Raw genomic sequence first — 20225 nt, forward strand, 5'->3', positions numbered from 1 at the left:
TTCGATTTTGATTCAAAAAAATTGAAAACATCAATATTCAAATTTTTACTCCAAAACAAATATTCAAAAAGTTAGAAATATATTTCTAATTATATATAATTACTTAAAAAAATTATCAAATAAAATTATTTAAATCTAATTTGACCGAAAAAGGTTCGAATTAACAATTGATTAGCTAAAATCTTGGTTCAGTCCCAATTGTTTGGGGTAGTTCCTGTGAGGGCACATGCTCTTAATTAATATTTAATTACCAAACAACAATGATTAATTGGTGTAAACAGCGAAAACGAGTTTAAAACGTTCATTTGAGCATACAGAAATTTCGGCATGACCTGCCCGTAAGTAGGACATCCCAAAAATTTCAAAACACAACAACATCAATATACGCTCGAAAATAACATCAAGTTCACAATCAACCAAACAAATATCTTACAGCCGCACTGGCCAGGACTAGACACAACATGCACAAATAAAATCCTAAACAACATAAAAACATCACCATACAGCTACACAGGGCATCTCCCTGACAAATGTATCAAACCAATATAATATATAGATATCTGGGAACTCTGACACAAACCAACTGACTACTAGGTACCACTTGCTGACGCTCCACCAGACGCATCAAATCCCCTGAAATGACCTGCTATGGCATCAAAAACAACGACAACATAAAAAAAAACAGGGGTCGGACCCCAGTACGATAAATCAGTATAATTACGACGTATATAAAAGACATATAATAATACCAAGTAAATGTAATGACATGTGATGCATGAATGGTACAATGGAATAACGGATACCAAATGGAGTCCAAACGAATAGCATCATCAACAGTAACAGTGGCCACCTGTGCCAGGAATGCAGCATCAAATCGTCGCTCGTCCATGCACGTAGCATCGGGAATGCGAGTAGCTAAGTCGTTCGTCCCTAGCTGTCATCAGGGAATGTGGCTAATCTTAACCCAATCGTCCCTCTGATGACTCAATATATATCAACAGAATCAACATAAATCGTCGTCAAAGGAGTCATGGCTCAATATGTTATGCCAATACAATTAATAATTGAATGCAACATAATAAACATTCAAGGCATATAATAGCAAACAACATTCACCGAATATTCTTACACACCAATATAAGAGTCATAATGATATAGGTTTGAGTGTACCTCAACTACAACTTACAATACCACGGTAATTTCTTGAGGACTTCCTGATGAAACTCGTCCAACGATATAACCTACAATATAAATTCGTTGTACACTTCAATATAATGCATTCCAACTGACTAAAACAATTTAAATCGGAGCGATTAAAATTCGAATTTCCGGGCAGCTTATATAACCCTTATATAATCTGAAATTTCAAGCTTAATACCTCAAGAATCGAGATTTAAATGCACAATAGTGATCTCACAGAAGTAGCTCGCCGGAAATGTCGCCGGAAACACTGTTCACGATCAGAAAACAAGCTGGAAAAATAGGGGAAAAGCTTAATACTTCACTTATTCAAACTAATCCTCCAAAAACAACCAAGAATCGAAGCCAAAATCTTACCTAAATCGGAATCAAAGCTTACACGCACTGATGCTGGAAAACAAGCCGATCGAGCTCGATAACTTCCGATTCATGGCAGGAAAAAGTCTAATAGTATGGAGGAAGAAGATTGTTAAGCTACTGCACACAAAAAATCTGGCCGCTGGGACGCGGCGCAAGGTGATGAGCTCGATGCTTGAAAGAGCTGATGGGTTCAAGGGAAAAGCTTGGAGATGGTTACGGGATAGATTTAGTGGAAAATGGGTTGGGTTTATTTAAACTAAATCTGGAAATGAGCAAGGCCTATTTTAGGTATTGGGCTCTCACAGTTCCCGATTTAGTCCTAAACGAATTTAATGAGCTGATTTAGTGCCAAACGTTTCAATAGTTTTCCAATCCAATTTTTCCGTTAATTTGTAGTTAACTAAACGGAAGATAAACTTTTGTAAATCAATTTATTAAATGAAAAATACGTATGTTTTACCCTATATCACAACAAAAATATAAGAACAATTAATGATTTCACACGAGCAAACAACATAATATAGTTTCACGAAAAAATTTTAAAAAATGAAGTTCACCATTTATGAAATAGAAATATACCGAAGTGTTGTTTTGTTTTACTACCAAAAAAAATTGTGAGAAATTAGATAAAAGGATGCATGTGTTAGAGAAGGATAGCAAAGTTGTGTTAGAGAGGGAGAGAAAATGTTTTACTTTGTGTTAGAAAACCATAAAAGAAGCTAAACTCGAATTAACATCTTCATCTTGCTACTCTATATCTTGAACTTTGGATGCATCATCATCTAAAAGGCGTTTGATTTCATCGATGATACTTTCGGCTGCTAATAAATTTCAAGCAGTTAGCTTAAGTGTGAAAATCAAATATTTGAACAATTAAAATAAACTAAAACTGTCCATCACCAGGCAAACCGAACAGAGTTGAGAGAAATTTTTTAGCCAATTTCATGCTAATATCTCTATCAATGAATTCATGATATATCGATTTCAGGCGCAAATAAAAAAAATTGTTATCAGGAGCAATTGCGTACATACCTCGAGATGATGACAGAGAGATATCGAGGAGCAATTGGAGATTTTTGATGATTTTTAGAGCGTAGAGAGGTTAAGGGATTTTTGGAGATTTTTTATTTTATAAATTGATTTGCAAATCTTTCTCTTCCGTTTAGTTTGACCAAAATTAACGGAGAGATTGGATTGAGAAAACTTTTGAAACGTTTGGGACTAAATCGACTCATTAAATTCGTTCAAGACTAAATCAAAAATTAACCCAAACAATTGAGACTGAACCGAGATTTTAGCCACAATTGATCAGGGGAAAAACTCGTGAACCCGGTTTGTTTAGAGACTTGCTTGAAACCTTATAAAACCCACTACCCCCAAAACCTTGACCACTCACTCACCTGCAAAATGTCCTCCGCCGGGATTGGAACTTATGAAGACTTCGTTAAGGTTCACGGCGTCCTTCTGACGGCATCAGGTCTGCCACAGTCACTTCACAGGAAGCTCTTTCAGAAGCTCGCGGCTGTGACTTTCGACGGCGGTTGTTATTTCCAGGTGGAGCCGGTGGATGACGGAAGGCAAAGGAGGCTTATACTTACGGAGGAGTCATTGGGAAAAGAATCGGATGTATTTCTGGTGGACCATGCTTGGACTTTTCGTCATTCTGATGCTTACAAACAGGTTTGAAAAATGCTGTTTGAATTAGATTTTGTATTATTCGGTGGGGAAATTAAAGAAATGTACAGTCTTTACCAGCAAACTGGGAAGAGTCGTTTCTCAATGAACGTATGGACTATTTCGTTGATCTTAAAACTTCTAGCACGCATCAACGTGCTGATTTTTTCATTGCAGTTGCAGGAGTTTCCGGGCTTTGGCAGAGAGGATGGCTGCACTAATGTGTGTGGATACTGATTTAAACTCGGAGGAAGCAACTGATACAACTGATGTTAAGCCAAGTGCTATGGAAATTGTTGAGAGAGAATTTTGCAAAGTCAAAGAAGAAGGAATTAATTCTGTGATGTGGTTGGAGCTCGAGGATCTTGAAATGGACGATTCCACACTAGTTTCCCTCGATCTACCCAGTAAATTTCCTGTAAGTCACTACTTTGTACGTGGATGAGCAGTGTTGGTTAATGTGATATTTATTCGATTATTTTCCTGAAGTGTAATCACGTAGTTTGCAGCCTGAGCGTCTGTTGTAACATACCAGTTTTTTCCTCTAAAACTTGAGACTATCTCAATTGCTCCATTATCTGATTTCTGTTGCTCCAGTTATTTTACATATGTGATGATACAACTAGTAGGGGTAACCTAGTTTGGCTCGTATGTAAACCATGCTCACACTGCCAGAAACATGTCTTTTGATTTTTATGTTTTCCCTGTACATTGCGCCAGCATTTGATTGCATTAAGCCTCTGTAACAACAAGCTCAAGGACTTGGAAATTTCCGTAAAGGTGATCTCTCAATTTAAACATCTTAGAGCACTATGGCTGAACCATAATCCGAATCTGAAAACTAGGTGAGTTTTAAAGTTCCTTAAAAGTTGACACCAAGACAGCTTGAAGACTAGGAAATGTTAGATTTTACCTTTGGTTAACAGTATCTCTCTTTTCCAGTGATAATTACGTGGAAGCCACTATTCTACAAAATTGCCCTGATCTGGAAATCTACAATTCCCGTTTCACTCTCAACTATGGTGAGTGGGCCTTAGGATTCTGTGGAGGATCATATGATAAAGACAATCCTGGATTTTCTTGTCAGAGTGATCGTATATTGCAGAATGTCACATCTTTTGATCTCTCAAATAGGTGTATTCACCATTTAAATACTAAGGTCAGTCACAATTTTAGTTCTCTAGCATAATTCTTCACTTTTCCAACTGCTTATTTATCTACGAATTTGATTGATTTACTATATCCTCATCCATCTCCATAGTCATTTTCTGCTGCTGCCTTTTTTCTCTTCAGGCCTTTTCCCATCTTGAAATGCCTAATCTTTCTCATTTGAACCTTCGTGGAAATTCATTTGCTGGAAGTTCGATTCACGAACTGTTAGAATATATTAAAGGATTCACTAACTTAACTTCACTCGAGGTGACTTTTTAAATCTGAAAACTACATGTATTTTCAGTCTTATGAAATGAAATTTTTTTGACACATGCAATTTAACAGGTGGATATTCCTGGACCTCTTGGAGATAATGCTCTTGATATCATTGAAGCTCTGCCTAATATTTTGTTACTTAATAGGCTTAGTGTTCCCAAAATCTTGGAATCAGAAAAGTACATTGTGGATTCAATGTTAGAAACCCGTCTTCCACAGTGGGGTGCTGGAGAATCTCTCACTGATCGTATTATTAACGCACTGTGGTTCTACGCAATGACATATAGGCTTGCAGATGAAGAAAAGATAGACGAAACTTCTGTTTGGTATAATGTTTTTGCCTGACTCTATGAGTGTGTGTTCCGTGCACAAATATTCACACTAAATAAACTATTTTCACAGCGGATCCGCTCAAACAGAGAAGGAAAGAAATCCCCTCTGAGTATTTATATTACTTGAAATATAAAGGAAGACACTGCAATAACCCTATCTTCAACAGTGAGGATTATGGACCCAAGGGAGAATCCTTAACAAGAGAGAATGATTTCTACTGAGTACTGGCCCTATCTAAGCAAGAGACTCCAACAAAATACCATGCTGAATGATCCCCTACCTACCCGTCCCCCCTCCCCCAACCCCAACTCATATATACTCAATCATTCCCCTAATATAGGATCTCTTTTATTTTTGCTACAGATTGGGATAAAATAAATTGGATAAGTTAGATTTTTTTTTTGGCATTTTGCACTAAATAATATGATTTCGGCGACAACCGTGTGATTTGCTTATCTCGATTTCCTGTTTTATTGGGACTCTTGTTTGGCATTGTTCACAGGTACGTGATGGATGAACTAGGTTCAGCACTGCGACACAGCGATGAATCCAATTTTAGAGTTTCGCCTTTCCTATACATGCCGAACGGTAGACTGGAGTCAGCTGTTAGGTTCCTTCCTTTGACCATCCAAATTGCTGCTCCCATCTTTTCTCCAAAGTGTTTCCGAAGCTAATTTTTAGAGTTTGCACATTATTCTATTGAACTTCATCAATATCCAATATCGGGTTTTTTCTTTATTATTTTGAAATGGATGTACTAAAGAAGAAAAATATTTTATGCTGAAGATTTTATGGTTCTTAGCCTCGTTTAACTGTATTTAGAAAAGATTATAAGACTTAAGCAAATATTTTCAGTTACTCCATCCTCTGGCCCACCAAAAACATTGAAGAAGGAGATGAATGCACTCGAGATTTCCTGTTTGGGATTGGGGAAGAGAAACAACGCTCTTCTAGACTTACTGCGTGGTTCCATACCCCTCAAAACTATTTTATCAGAGTATATCTTGATTCCACCTCTTCTTTTTTCCCCCCTTTTCTAGCCAATCCATGACTTAATACTGGGGCTCATTCAATATTTTTCTTGTTGGTTCTTTAGGAGTATGAAAAATACAGCAAGAAATTGCAATCCACAAATTTCATGCCACTGCCACTGAAGGCATCTGCAACCAATAGTCTGTGTCACAGTGATGGAAGTGCTTTGCATGTTTACACTGATATACCTCAAGTTGAGGAACTTTTGACCCGTCATGAATTTGTTATCAGTAAGTGATGTGATGATACTAACAGCTATCAAAAGTTCATCACATTCTATTAGTTCTGTATTATGCCTCCTTGCCCTAGAAGTTCATCAAGTCACACTTACTCTTTGAATAAGTGTGACTTGATGAGAAAGGCTAAATAACATATCGTGAATTATCTGTGTTACCAGAGGTTCAGTTCAATCACTTGACACATGCTGCCAGATAGGCTGTAAAGAAGGTTTGGAGAATCGTTGGCTCTCTTACTTTTCACAACTTATTCAGTTTCTATCTGATCCTTATGCAGCGGCTGAACCAAAGAATGCTGATATAATATGGACAAGTGTCCAAGTAGATGAAGAGATGAAGGCGGCAGTTGGTCTGAATGATAAGCAATTCATAAATCAATTTCCATTTGAGGCTTGCATTGTGATGAAACATCATTTGGCAGAAACAATTCAGAAGGTCCTTCAGTTTTGAACTTATGATTTATTCAATGTTTAAGATTTCAAATGCAAAACATATTTTTTATCAATACCTTGTGTTTCTGATTCACTGCCTCGTGCTACAGGCTCACGGTGCTCCCCAGTGGCTCCAGCCTACTTATAATCTTGAAACCCATCTTATTCAACTTATAGGAGACTATTACAGACGACAAAAGGATGGCATTGACAATTTGTGGATATTAAAACCTTGGAACATGGCAAGAACTATTGATACAACAGTTACACAAAACTTATCGGCTATTATTCGTCTAATGGAAACTGGTCCAAAGATATGTCAGAAGTATATCGAACACCCTGCCCTGTTTAAAGGGAGGAAGTTTGATATTCGCTATATCGTTTTGGTGCGCAGCATTAACCCATTGGAGATATTCCTCGCTGATGTTTTTTGGGTAAGCGCAATTTTCTCTTTTATGTAAGGTGGCTGCAAACTCTGCTTCAAATTACTCTTACAAGTTTTTTGCTTACAAATGTCTCTATTGAAGTAATATTTTCATCATTATCTGCAGGTTAGATTGGCAAACAACGCTTACTCTTTGGACAAGCACAGTTTTTTTGAATATGAGACGCATTTCACAGTTATGGTAAGTACCTTTGACCGATAATTACCTTTTAGTTTTCTCAATAGTACCTTTGAACCTGATTGCCATGGTGGATTATGATGTGACTCCTAGTCGACGAAGATTATTTGCTATAATCCATTAAGTAGAACACCGGTCAATGTGAACTTGATTTCACATAGAAGCACCAGGTTTTTGTGAAGCATATGATTCATGATTTTAAGCTTATTTCTTCTTTAGAACTATAGGGGAAGATTGAACCACATGAATACACCAGAATTTGTCAAGGAATTTGAACAAGAACATCAAGGTACTGGCTTTTCCTATTTCCACCTATTTTGTTTGCCTGGAAACTCTCGGTTTTGACAGTTGCATGGTTGCTCCATCTATTCTTAATTGTTGCAGTCCTATGGATGGATATCCATCAGAGAATCAAATCAATGATCAGATCAGTTTTTGAGTCTGCTGCCCTTGTGCATCCAGAAATGCATAACCCGACATCTAGGGCCATGTATGGTATTGATGTCATGCTCAATTGTCATTATCAACCAAAACTACTGGAGGTTTGAGAAACTTTTATTGCTACTTCTTTCAGCAAGATTGCACCATATATATTGTGCAAAATGTAAATAAAAGTGGGTAGGAAGAATAGAGATCGTTGAACTGTTTATCATGCTGGACATCGTGTGTATCATCTGAAAGTGAATAAATGTTGGAATTTAGGCGTCCGTGATTTAAATTTTAGGCAGAAGATGGTGCTATTTGCAGTACTCTAGACCTTTAAACCAAGTGCACTAGTGATATTTGGAATTCCTTTACTTTTATTTCAGTCTCGTGCCAGTTTTTGTGTGATATGGTTGTGGAAATTTAGATTTCAACTGTGTTGGAAAACTAGGCGCAGCGGCTAATAAATAGGTGTTGCTTCACTTGCTTTATGCTTATTCGCATATTGTCTTTTATCCAGGTAACTTATTGCCCTGATTGTACACGTGCATGCAAGTACGATACTGAGGCCATTTTTGGGGGAAAAAAAGTGATTAAAGGAAGTGAGTTTTACAATTTTGTGTTTGGTTGTCTCTTTTTAAACGAGACGACTCATGTATCCCCCTTGTAACTTATGAAGATTGTAGTTTGGTAGGTTTTGTTTGCCTGCATGTTTGCTTTGGTTTCTTTCTCTAATTTTTTTATGTATCTTCATCAGGGACACTATTAAAACCCACTTGTTTGTGTACCAATTGCCCAACTGTACTTGATTTTTGCGTCTATCTATAAGAGAATTTTGATTACTTGGTGAAATTTCTATAATTTGTTACCGATATATGCTCAACATCATTGGGAAATTTGGTTATGATGATAGAATTTCTTTTAGCTTTTTTTCTTTGGATTTTATATTATATGTCTAGAGGGTTTGTCAATATTACCAATCAAACTATGCATGTTATGTCCTTTTCTAGGTGAATTTATTGTAGTTTATTGAATATTTTTTGATGATATAGTTTAACATATTATGTCAACAGTGACAAGGTAATGGTTATTTTAGAAATTGATCTGTAAACAACCAAGATTTAAGATTCTAGGAGGTATTTTGACAGACAACTTATGCCTTGTTAACTCGATATTTAGTAGAAATAAAATATATTGACAATTTTTATGCTCGCATGGAGCAGATTTAATGTATTACTGATTTTAACGATCTGCCTTGGACATGCATGAGTTTATCGTATGATTTTGCAAAAAAAAAAAAAAAAGCAGCTATTTTCATGTAACACTAGTCAATTTTAATCGTCAGTCCAAATGGCTTTCGTAAGATAGACAAGCTCGCGTGGGGCACCGGATACGAGGGGAGAGAATTATAAATTTTTATATTTGATTTTTTTAATAAAAAAATACAAGAAAAACTGGGTTAAATAGCAAGCTAAATTTTTAGCCCCATTTAGGATAACCCAGATGAAAAATAAGGCTTGAAGGTCTGTTGTGATCATTGTATTCCTAAAACAACGTCCATTTCTTCGACCACACAAACATCGATGTTCTTGAATAAGTACCGAAATTCGTTGGTAATTGTGTTGACGCCCATGTAAACACACAACCAACATACAACTTAAACCTCGCAATGGCCACATGCTCGAGAACTTGAAAACTACAAAAGCCTGCTCGAAAGTTACTTCTTGATCTAGTTACAGCTTAAATCTTTTCGTTGGCTCGATTAGGATGCCACTCGAGTTTGATTTGATTGGACTTCACCGTTCTTCCGTGCATGTATTTTAATGACAAATATTCGGTTAAGGATACATGCCATATACACGAAGCAGGAGACAAGAACGAGATCTTTGGAACATTTTAATTAGACACATCATTCAGTTAGCTTCCTTGTTCCTGGCATGGGCTTCAGTTCAGGTAAGCCAACTTCTTGACACCACTTACCAGAATCAAACTCATCCATAACCTTTTAATATGACGATGATAATTCATAATAGCGTCCATAGGTTCTAAAACATTGGACTAGAAGACCAAGATTTTTCTCACAAAAATAATTGATTGAATCAAGTTCGGCACCAAAGAAAAGACTAACTTGTCGACGAAAATGAATTACTGATCCATCAGCAATGTCGGTTCCACTTGTTCTTGTGTTGCTTGAGACTTTAATGTTGTAATTTTCTTCTGCAGTTCCAAATTCGACATGTGTTCAACCTCCAATGCACGCTCAAGCTTTATTGGTTCAGCAACCAAATAAGTAAGTGAATACGTACAGAGAATAAGTCTGAATTGGTTAAAAAAAATGAAGCAAGAAGTGTATTATGACTAATACCTTAGCTGCTCTAGTACTCCACTCTCCCAGTATAGCTCTAATTCTTTCATTCTCCTCTACATACTGCGTAACAATGGTAATTGTAACAACAGTGAGAGAATGCAATGACAATTTAAATTCCTGACTTGCAGCCTTACTGTTATTGACTAAAGTTTCGGCGAATTTTTAGAAAAACAGATGGAGATATTATTGCCACATGTTCTACAGGTTACATCTGAACAAGTAATAGTTATAAGCATCACTGTTCTTAATTCTTAGATCCCTCCATCAGACCTTTTGCTTCCTTATGCTACAGATATTGTTTGTCCGATCTTTATTTGTAGGGGAAAAAAGGTTGGAATCTGCTCGAACACAGAAGAAAAGTGAGAGAGAAATGTACACATGCAGACGCTACCTGGTTGTTTGTACTACGAAAATGTTGGATCTCCACGTCCCTCTCGGCAATCAAAGATCGAGCAAGCCTCAGTTCAGACTGCAAATGATTCATCTGCAAAAGTAAGCTTTTCAGCATCCATCATTAAATTATAAAGATGATCTTTGCAGCTATAATGGAGGCCTTGAAAAACAAATCAGGAACTTGAAACTTCACAAGACATCAATAAACAGAAAGGTTCTCAAATTAGCTCCATAGAAAGGTGAACATCTAATCTGAAAAAATACAACAGGAACAAAATATATCAAATTTGATTCCAGAAGTGGTTACTGAATCATTCGAGAATAAATAATTAGGCCTCGTGAATGCGATAAAATGAAGAAAAGTTTCCCAAAAGAATAATTGTATGGATAGAGTTCTCAGAACATGCATCAATTAACTGAAAACTGATGTTATTTAGAACTACAGGTCAATGAACATCAACAGCTATAAATCATAAACCAGGTATTACCTCAGCCGAAAGTGTGCGTAATTCTTGATCACGAGCCGCTAATAAATGAGCAAGATCAACCTGAAAGCTCCATTAAAATAGACAATCATACAAAATAAATTGGATGGTTCATTACAACATACATTTGTTATACAAGACTTGAGCATAATTTTCATTACTGAAACAGTGAAACTACAATCTTGAAACAGCTGGTGATGCAAGAACCTAGCAGATCTGATCGGATCTTTATGGTTCATCATATTATCACAAACAAAAATTGGCTTTGTATGGAACTCACGGAGTATCAACCCAAATATTTTATGTTAAAAAGTGAATGGATAATAGAAGACGAAATAATCATGAAAACCTACTCTACAGCCATTTTTCAGAGGTCACCGGTTTCAATTAAATTCTTCAAAAACTATCAAGTGATATTTCAATAAACAACCAAAAAAAAAATTTAACATTTTGTCCATTATATACATACAGCTCAAAAGACATGTATAACTCAGCATAGCATCAGAATCTTCAGAGATTGTTTCCTAGAAACCATATGGCTGTAAACCAAACTATGTTATCAGCATAAGCAAGGTGACTCCACATCAATACCTATGTATTGGAAATTCAGTTGCTCTACCACTTTTACCCAAAAAGCATATGCTAAATTTTTATCATGCATAGAAAAACTTGCTGAGAGTGATCGTTACCTGAGGGGTGCTCCCATCATCTGATCTCTCATATTTGCTTAAGCATTCCTGCAACCGAAGAATCTACATGGAATGCATAATGATTAGATATCTTATAAAAAAAATTAACTAAAAAGTGTAAAATGTCACCCATTTCAATCACCCAACCAAGTTGAATAAAGATGATGCATTTGGCCGATATGGATTTACTCATATTTTAATAAAACAAACAGAAAATTCCATCCAATGAACCACGAGTGTTAACATTTACCTCCTCACTCAGAAAGTGAAGGTTCTCTCTTTGATACTGCAACAAGGCCATCTGCTGATCAGACAACCGTCCACCATCATGGTACCTTTCACGAAATAAAATTCATTACTCATGCTAAAACCATGTCAAAATATAGGACGATCCCTATTTTCGTAGAAACTTCTGTACCCTACGGGGCTTAACTTTCAGGTACTACAATTATTATCATGGGTAATTAGTAGCTTAGCACGAGCATAGTAAGTTTTGCCTCCAAACAATAGTAGCTTGGTAAAATATTTACGACATATAAATAAACCATCGGCCCAGAGGCAGACTCCAACATGCATAAAAATACAATAAAAGGGTCTAGGTTTCCCTGAGAAAGGAAATTGTTCTAAATTTAAACAAGACACCTGATGCAAAAAAAAGAAAAAAAAAAAAGAAAACAACCAAGGAATTTGAAAGATTATGCCAGTGTGGTTAATTCCCTGAATAAACGAGGTAGAAAGGAATATCATATAACAGTTTGAAACCACGTTTTCACACAGTGAAAAGTATCCACATTAATGTCAAACAAAAAGTTGGGGGAGAAAATTCGATGATAGTATGGTTGGAAACTAAAACACAACAGAGAATCAAAAAGGCAACAGACACATGCTTCTTTTGAAAGTGGAGGCAAACTTAAAAAATACTGGTAGCAGACCATGAAGTTTCCTTTGACTGAATTCACGAACTAAACATGTATGCAAAATTAGTAAAGAAAATTGGGAAGAGTTAACAATGAGTGATTTACCATGACAAACACGACCGGAAATTATGTAGGACTTTTCGGTTTTCAAAGTGCTCAGAGAATCAAGACACAACTGTCCATTTCAAGGTGAATTTCCAAACAGTTATAATTTTGTTGCATGCCTGACAGGAGAAGGGCCAAAATTTTGGAGACTTGTTGAACACAAGTCCCGTTTCAAACATCCCAAAAGAGCAAATGACATCAACAATAGGGAACTGCAAGTGACTCTAAAAAATATCTCGAGAACTACTTGCATTTCACTCACAAAGAAGAACATGGTAGACATCCAGTTTTATTTTAGCTTGCTAAAACAATCTCTCAAGGGAAACTGTTCATAAAGAATTACCTTAATCCTTCTAGAGAACTTGACTGTTGCAGAGGAGAATACAGTGAGTTCAAAACATCAGGTTCAGAATCCAGCGAATTGTACTGATGCACATAAGCTGCCGCCACCAAAATATGGTAAGAACATGAACTTTCCTGAACTTCGTACTTCAGCCTCTAAGATAACATACTTCAGAGTTTCGATTCTTGAAGAGTAGATTTAAAAGCTCAGTTTGTAAACACACAGCATCTCAAAGTTATCAACAGTTTCTCAAGAAATAAAATCTCTTAATAAGATTCCCAATAGTTGATATTCTGAAATTCGATAACATTGATACGATCGGTGCAACAGTACATTAACTTCAGCTAAACGAGGTAATAGGAATAAAAATAGGAAGAAACAAAAGGACGGGGATAATAAGTCAATTTAACTAATCAAAAGTACTACTATTTCCGAACCATTGTCTAAGATAAAGCAACATTTATTTCCATATCATCAGTCCGACAAACAAACATACCTATGTAGGCGCTCATGAAAAAGCCAGCACAAATTGCTTCTACAACCATAATAATTCTGCGGTATGACAGACAACACATGAATTCATCAGCAAAACATTAGCCATGTAAATATATACCTTATGAAATGGTGAGAGTATTTTTGAACATCAGAGAGACTAAAAATAAAAAAATATTAAATAAATCAAATATGAAGATTAAAAGTGAAATAATTAATGCTTCAGCAAGTAGTTTTCAAATGCGATATAGGGAACACTTTGTCTATGTTCTGCTGCAGGTGCCAAAGCTTGACAACCTTTGGCATGCAGACAAATGAAGTGTGCATTAAATTTGTTGCATTTTTGTGCAATCATAAATAAGAATGTATTGACAATCTTTCAATCATGTCAAATAGAACTCACGCAAAAAGTGATGTCAAAACCCCCACATAGAACAGAGAAAGTCAATCATGGTCCTTTCAACATAGACTGGTCTAACACGTTACACAATCATATTCCCTGAAAGTTCACACATAGGTTGATCTGGAACTTACTAAAATTGTAAAAAATACGGGTTTGATAACTTATGCAGACAGCAAAAAATGATGCTGCACCAAAAACTAAAGAGGCATAAAAAACTCTCGGGGGACTGGGGCTTGAAATATATCAAGTACAAGATCCTTGGAATAAAATAGTATCATGTATCTGACAATTGCTGCCCAGTGCCCACTGACATCTCAACATAAGGATTTAATATTAAGGTAAAGCAGAATGTAACAATAAATAATATTGTGCCAAAATGAAAAACACGAGGCACTAATCAGGATACATCAAATGTTCAGGCGGGCCTCAGGTAGTATAGTATGGCTAGAATGATTCTTTCTTTTTTCCTAATAAAGACAATGCAAAACTTTAAAAAGAATAGTATGTCGAGAAGCAGATCAGCAGAACAGATTCATCCCAAGATACAAGATTTTCACTTGTTGCATGATGTATACAGTCAAGAATATAATCAGTGTGTTGACCTGAGTAACAAAGAGGTTGAAAGAAAAGTGATGTGCGATTTCCAGGCCATGATAAGCAACATTGCAGCAGTTCCTGCATTTAAGTGTTTTGAGATACATCCTAATTCAATAAAGCTCTTAAGTTTCAATTTTGACTGCCGGAAGTATAATAAGCATGGAAACCACTGATAAAAATATCAAGAAGAAACACTAACTAAATAACAACAGGTTTAAGATGATACAGGGTAAACAACATGTAGCCTACATACAGAAATGAACAATGAAAATTAATATAATATAACTAACACAAACAGTGTCGTGTTCTATTTCTTCAGAAGTCGAAACATACTTGCAATATATCAAGCCAGTCAAACTCCAAAAGAGATGCTATATTTGGGGTATGAAACTAACTGAAACTAGCCACAACTGAAAAATACATATCTTAATAGTCCTTGTTTTAAGCTAAGCTCATCATTTGCTCACTAAATTAGCTGAGACAAGAAGGTCAAGCCGCTCGAGCACAGATTCAGTTAGGATACATAAGATATTCACCTCACATTGCTCTCAAAGGACAACCAACACCACCCAAATAACAATCAGAACAGCAACCTATAATGATCTGCACTTAATACACACAACAGAAACAAAAACAAATAACTACGATGGAAACCTAGTTATCATAAAAAAAAATATTTGGTCTATGCTTCAGCGTTCATGCATATTGCATAATATAACGAATAATGAGGCAGGCTTCATCCCGTAAAAACATTACAGGTAGGCCAAACACATCTCTTAACATTATCCTGGGGATTATAAGTAGAAAGGAAACTAGCATTGGCTCACATGCAGGCAGGTAAATGCTTTCGTGACAATCACTAAAATATATGACCATCTGAAAAGTTTTAAAATATAATAAGCAACACAAGATTAAAATTGCAACCTCCAATACACATCCATCAAAGTGCCTTGATGTTAGTGGATTAGAGCTAAAATCGTTAACATTAGAGCTGTGGCTATATGCCTATAGTTTTATTTTAACACCTTTAGTTTAGCTCGATTCCATTGGCATAGCTCTAGCGGTGTCAAAAACATCAATCAAACTAAAATCATTGAAGCTAATCAGAGACCAGAGATTTTACACCATCGACAACAACAGAGTTGTCTGCAAATAAATAATCACACTTTCAAGTGCATGAAGCAGGAAAAAACATACCATATGAGATAGAAGCAAATGGTAGGCGAATTAGATGCTTCAACTTTTGGCTGAACCCATAGTAACCCTGTAACATAAAAGTATCTCATGTTTTCAACAGCATAATTGTCATCACTGATAAAGACAAAGAAACAACAGGGGGACGAGAACAGTAGTTCCTAGTTCTCACTGATACACAGCAGTAATTGTTCACCTCAAATTGAAGATTAGCGAACCCATGTCAATATCAATAACAAGCTTTAAACATAACTACTCTTTCAAGCCTCATCAAAGTTAACAACCGAGTTAGCAATCAAAGTTTAACAGATTAAAAAGTCAAAGTCAACATCAGATCGGTCTAAAGAAAAGCTCAAGTTCTTGGCATAAAGCGGTGATTTACGAAATGGAAGAGTGATTATCAGAACTACAAGCAGCATATAGTACCGATCTGTGGTGGAGAGTGACCAGAATTTCAGGACTACATAACATGCTGGTGCAGGTTAGCCTTATAGAACCTGAGTTTGTTTTTAGGGGAAACAATGGTAAAGAAGTTTATGATCATCAGAAATTTCTCGAACAATCAGATGAAGTTAATGTACAGAGAATTTTGAATAGAGAATGCATCACAGATACAGCAATTGCATTCAAGCCAAAATCAGCACTTTTGTAGTATTCAAGCTTAAAAGCATTTCTATGCTTTAGATGGAGGAGACTTTAAGAGCATTGTAAAGTTGAGATTTCACCCAGATTTATGGAACTAATTAATTGTATTCTTCTATTATCCTTTCCTTAATCGCATCCTAGTAACATTGATAACAGATACAATAGATTATTTTCCTAATTTTGTTGGTATCTCATCCTAAATCGAGGAAGAAGGTTGTTTAAAAATTATGTCAACTTTTGTTGTAAATAACCAGTGGAGGTTATTATTTTCTTCGGAAAATGCTCCCACCACTCATGTTTTATGCATTGATATGAAAAACAATTTACTGCCAATTCATTGTGTATTCACTATTATTTTCAACATCGTGAACTAGAGAGAACATGATAAAGCAGAGGACCGCTTTATTGGGTAATGTGTCAAGATTGTATACAGTTGATCAGACTCTTATGAAAGACAGTGTGTTTGATGAAAGATCTACCGCACATACAACATAAGGACTTCATAATTGACACTTGAGGTTTTACCCGACACAAGATCACTTTACAGTCACTCAATTGTATTTTGCAAGGATGCTAAAAAGAGGAAGATTAATATATCAAGGTCTTATGAAAGAGATATATTTTCAACTATAGATATTGCAGTTAAAAACCTATACTTGTTAGAAACAACATAAAAGAGGTCAGTTTCGAATCAATTTCTAATGGAGCTAAGTTGGTATCAAACAAGGTCTGGCACCAAATCAAAAAAATCACCCTAGGATATGTTGTGAATGAAGATATTATTAGGTGAATGCAACATCCTAGGAAAAGAAAGAACTCTAAATCACTTAACGATAAATTATATTAAAAACAATTTTCCAAGGCCAGATGATAATAAGATACAATGAAAAGATAATAACCAAACTACCTGCAGGCGTATCTTTTGAACTTGGTAAACAAGATACTGCTGGAACATGCCTTCAATGTTCAGAGGATATCTTTAGCACAGGGCATATTAGATCAACTTGCATTCAAAACTATAACATCACTTAAAATCAGTTTTCAAAGTTAGGACACACAAGTGTCGCAGTGGAGATTGTCCATAATGGTCCCCTATGTACCATATAAGTCAAAACATGTATGAATGTGATGAAGAACATTGCATCTTTTTGTACGCATCTTAGTACTCGTTCAAAAGAATGAACTATGCATGTTTCCTCTTATCCCAATGGATATAAAATATGATTCCAGAATAGTTTTTTTTTTTTACGTAATTTAATTAACATCATTACTTCTCATTGAAATTTGTCTGTGTTATGAAGTATCAAATGGCTCCGATGCTTTCTGCCGTGTGCTTCGACATATCCAAGAAGCTGGAATTTTTTTTTTTTTTTTTTTGCATTACATAGATTATAGGCCATATTTCATGATTTCATATACCATAGCTGCTTAGAGAAAATTGTTTCATTCTACTATCCTAAGTCCTAGATGCTTGGGATGCCTATGCTTTCTGCCGAGTGCTTAACCAAATCCAGAAGCTGACAAAATTTCTCGCATCAAATAGAATATAGGTCGGAACATTCTAAGTCCTAGAAACTAAGGCAGTGCTCGGGAGCATTTTTTTTCAAAATATTCTCATTCTTCCAAAAATAAAACCGAACTTATTTTACATTCTCCAAGATGATCTCCTAAAACTTTAGCTTTTCAGTTTCATGTCTTCTAACATAATCATTACTTTAATTCTACTATTCACGATTCTCCAAAAATATTCTAATATTATATCATGTTTTAACTATCATACGCTATATATTAAAATTTTAAAAATATTTTGTGTATCATAAAATAAGTTAATATATATGATTACGACCTCACTAGCCCAACAAATTCTTATACAACATGATACCTAAAAAATGTGTGTTTAGAAAAATAAAATCAAGCATATAAACATATTCTCAAATACAACTTCGTTTTAAGATTCTCTATGTCGATTCTCCATTGACTCAAATGTTCATGACTTTTGAAGAAAAGAACATAGACATGTAACTATGTTAAACCCATACAAAGAGAGATTTAAAAGCAACGTAATCATTATATATTCGTATGATTCAAATAAACACTGAAGTTGAATACTTGAATCTAAAAGAAGGGAATAGTAGCCAAAAGAGAGGAAAACATGACAAAGGACCTGTGACAACCAAAAGAATGACATCACAGCTACAAAGTATCAGAGGGATCAATTCTTGTAGAGAAGGAAGTATCCATATAGCACCCACAGCTAAAATCACATAACCTGCCTAGAACCAAAAAAAAATTCAGAAAATAACATGGCTTTGAATATCATGCACAAAAGATGTGCAAACTTGAAAGAGTAAAAACTTGCCAATAGGAGACAATAAAAAATGCTTCCAAATATCCTTGTAGGCTTCCGGTGACTAAACAAAGGAGCCTCTTGCTGTATGTCGAGAAACCTACGCAGCAGGTACCAAAATCATAATAAGAAACCGAGACCAAAAACTAACTTATGCTGTCACATTATAAGAGCTCTGACACCACGACCCTGTGTAAGATACCCTTTTAGATTCTAGATATACAAAGCAATACATAATGTTGATTGAGTTATGCAATGAACAGAATGAGAGTGCATTGCTGGTGATATCTAAATGTAAGAAGGGAAGTAGAATGAACACTTTTAGCTTTCTCAAATGGGAATTTTTTTCCAGAACACGTTTTGGTGCAAAAGAGACTAGCATAAAGATTGGCGACTGATATTCTTCAGCAACCTAGTGCAGCGGTTGATATACTTCAGAATGGGTCATTTCTACAAAGATATTATTTTTATAGCTATCCATTTGTTTAAACACATCTTTGCAATATTCATGTCAAGTGTCCACAGACTGGAAAAATATCATTTCTATCCATAATTTCAGAATTAAGAAGAAATCACATAGACACACGCAACCACCCACAGAGAAAATTTTAGTAGTTATAACAATCATCCATTGTCAGGTAAAAGAAGTAAATGGTGTCGATTGCATCAAAGAATCAACGAGTTCGGTGCCAAATTTTCACTCGAGCGAATTCATACAATACCAACTCCAATTAGGGAACCTGAAACACAATTATCAAAAATAGAAACTTTGCAGAATTCGGCATATCAGCGAAAACATTGGATCCAAGAAACAACAAAAAATCATCCGATAATTCACCAAGTAATACGACGATCGCGCGTAAAAGTTCAAGCCGCGGAATCTTACAGGCTGTTTTCATCAGGAGATGCATAGAGCGAAGTCGAACTCCTCTCTGCGGACATTTTCTAGGGGAATTTTCCTTTCAATCCTCTAGCAAGCTCATAGTTCGTCACAATGGCGCTTCTTCAGCCTCGCTTTCTGAGGAAATTCAGATTACGAAGCAAAAGCTTACTGGTAACTCTCTCTCTCTCTTTCTAGAAAAGGTAATGTATAAAGCGTCGAAAATCAAATCGAAGTATCCAAATTCGGAATTATGTTTTCCTGAATCTTAATGTATAAAAAATGACAAAAGTGTGTGTGAGACGGTCTCACGGGTCGTATTTTGTGAGACGAATATCTTATTTAGGTCATCCATGAAAAAATATTACTTTCTATACTAAGAATATAATTTTCATTGTGAATATTGGTAGGGTTGACTCATCTCATAGATAAAGATTCGTGAGACCGTCTCACAAGATATCACTCATAAAAAATTACATATTTTTACTTTTTCCAATTTTACAAAAAATAATAATTACATTTTACGTACCATGTAATTATTAATTTTTTAAAAAAATTCCTAATTTTATGACTTTAATTTAACTTTTGACATAAATTTATTTTCAAATCCACGTATCACAAAAAATT

The 20225-nt window shown here is 35.5% G+C and overlaps 2 protein-coding genes and 1 long non-coding RNA gene across 4 annotated transcripts; 1 reads left to right on the forward strand and 2 right to left on the reverse strand.

Annotated features, from left to right (window-relative positions):
- Positions 1-233: 233 nt before the first annotated feature.
- On the reverse strand, positions 234-1377 carry LOC142529888 (uncharacterized). Its single transcript, XR_012815980.1, has 3 exons — positions 1171-1377; positions 851-974; positions 234-643 (listed from the first exon to the last, which is right to left on the reverse strand). It is a non-coding gene; the product is annotated as an uncharacterized LOC142529888 (long non-coding RNA).
- Positions 1378-2931: 1554 nt separating this feature from the next.
- On the forward strand, positions 2932-8586 carry LOC142528958 (uncharacterized). The gene is given in 16 exon segments (XM_075634263.1): positions 2932-3240; positions 3412-3429; positions 3431-3652; positions 3955-4079; positions 4177-4393; positions 4528-4653; positions 4732-4988; positions 5498-5605; positions 5851-5992; positions 6092-6257; positions 6541-6698; positions 6805-7128; positions 7246-7320; positions 7537-7606; positions 7702-7859; positions 8261-8586. Coding segments are annotated over 16 exon segments (2589 nt in total). The 5' UTR covers positions 2932-2967; the 3' UTR covers positions 8411-8586.
- A 1023-nt stretch (positions 8587-9609) lies between these two features.
- Positions 9610-19821, reverse strand: LOC142528836 (protein FIP1-like). 2 transcript variants are annotated; one of them, XM_075634053.1, is made up of 14 exons: positions 19605-19821; positions 18731-18818; positions 18536-18640; positions 17279-17328; positions 15730-15796; positions 14538-14610; positions 13537-13592; positions 13041-13137; positions 11926-12010; positions 11676-11738; positions 10990-11049; positions 10500-10592; positions 10106-10168; positions 9610-10005 (listed from the first exon to the last, which is right to left on the reverse strand). In XM_075634053.1, the coding sequence occupies exons 4-14, from the start codon at positions 17324-17326 to the stop codon at positions 9886-9888; spliced, it is 825 nt and encodes a 274-aa protein (XP_075490168.1). In that variant the 5' UTR covers positions 17327-17328; positions 18536-18640; positions 18731-18818; positions 19605-19821; the 3' UTR covers positions 9610-9885. The 2 variants fall into 2 exon arrangements, with proteins under 2 accessions (XP_075490168.1, XP_075490167.1); XM_075634052.1 differs by having other exon boundaries at positions 18727-18818.
- Between the last annotated feature and the right edge of the window lie 404 nt (positions 19822-20225).

This window comes from Primulina tabacum, chromosome 16, assembly GCF_025594145.1.
Source record: "Primulina tabacum isolate GXHZ01 chromosome 16, ASM2559414v2, whole genome shotgun sequence".
Classification (NCBI taxonomy): domain Eukaryota; kingdom Viridiplantae; phylum Streptophyta; class Magnoliopsida; order Lamiales; family Gesneriaceae; genus Primulina; species Primulina tabacum.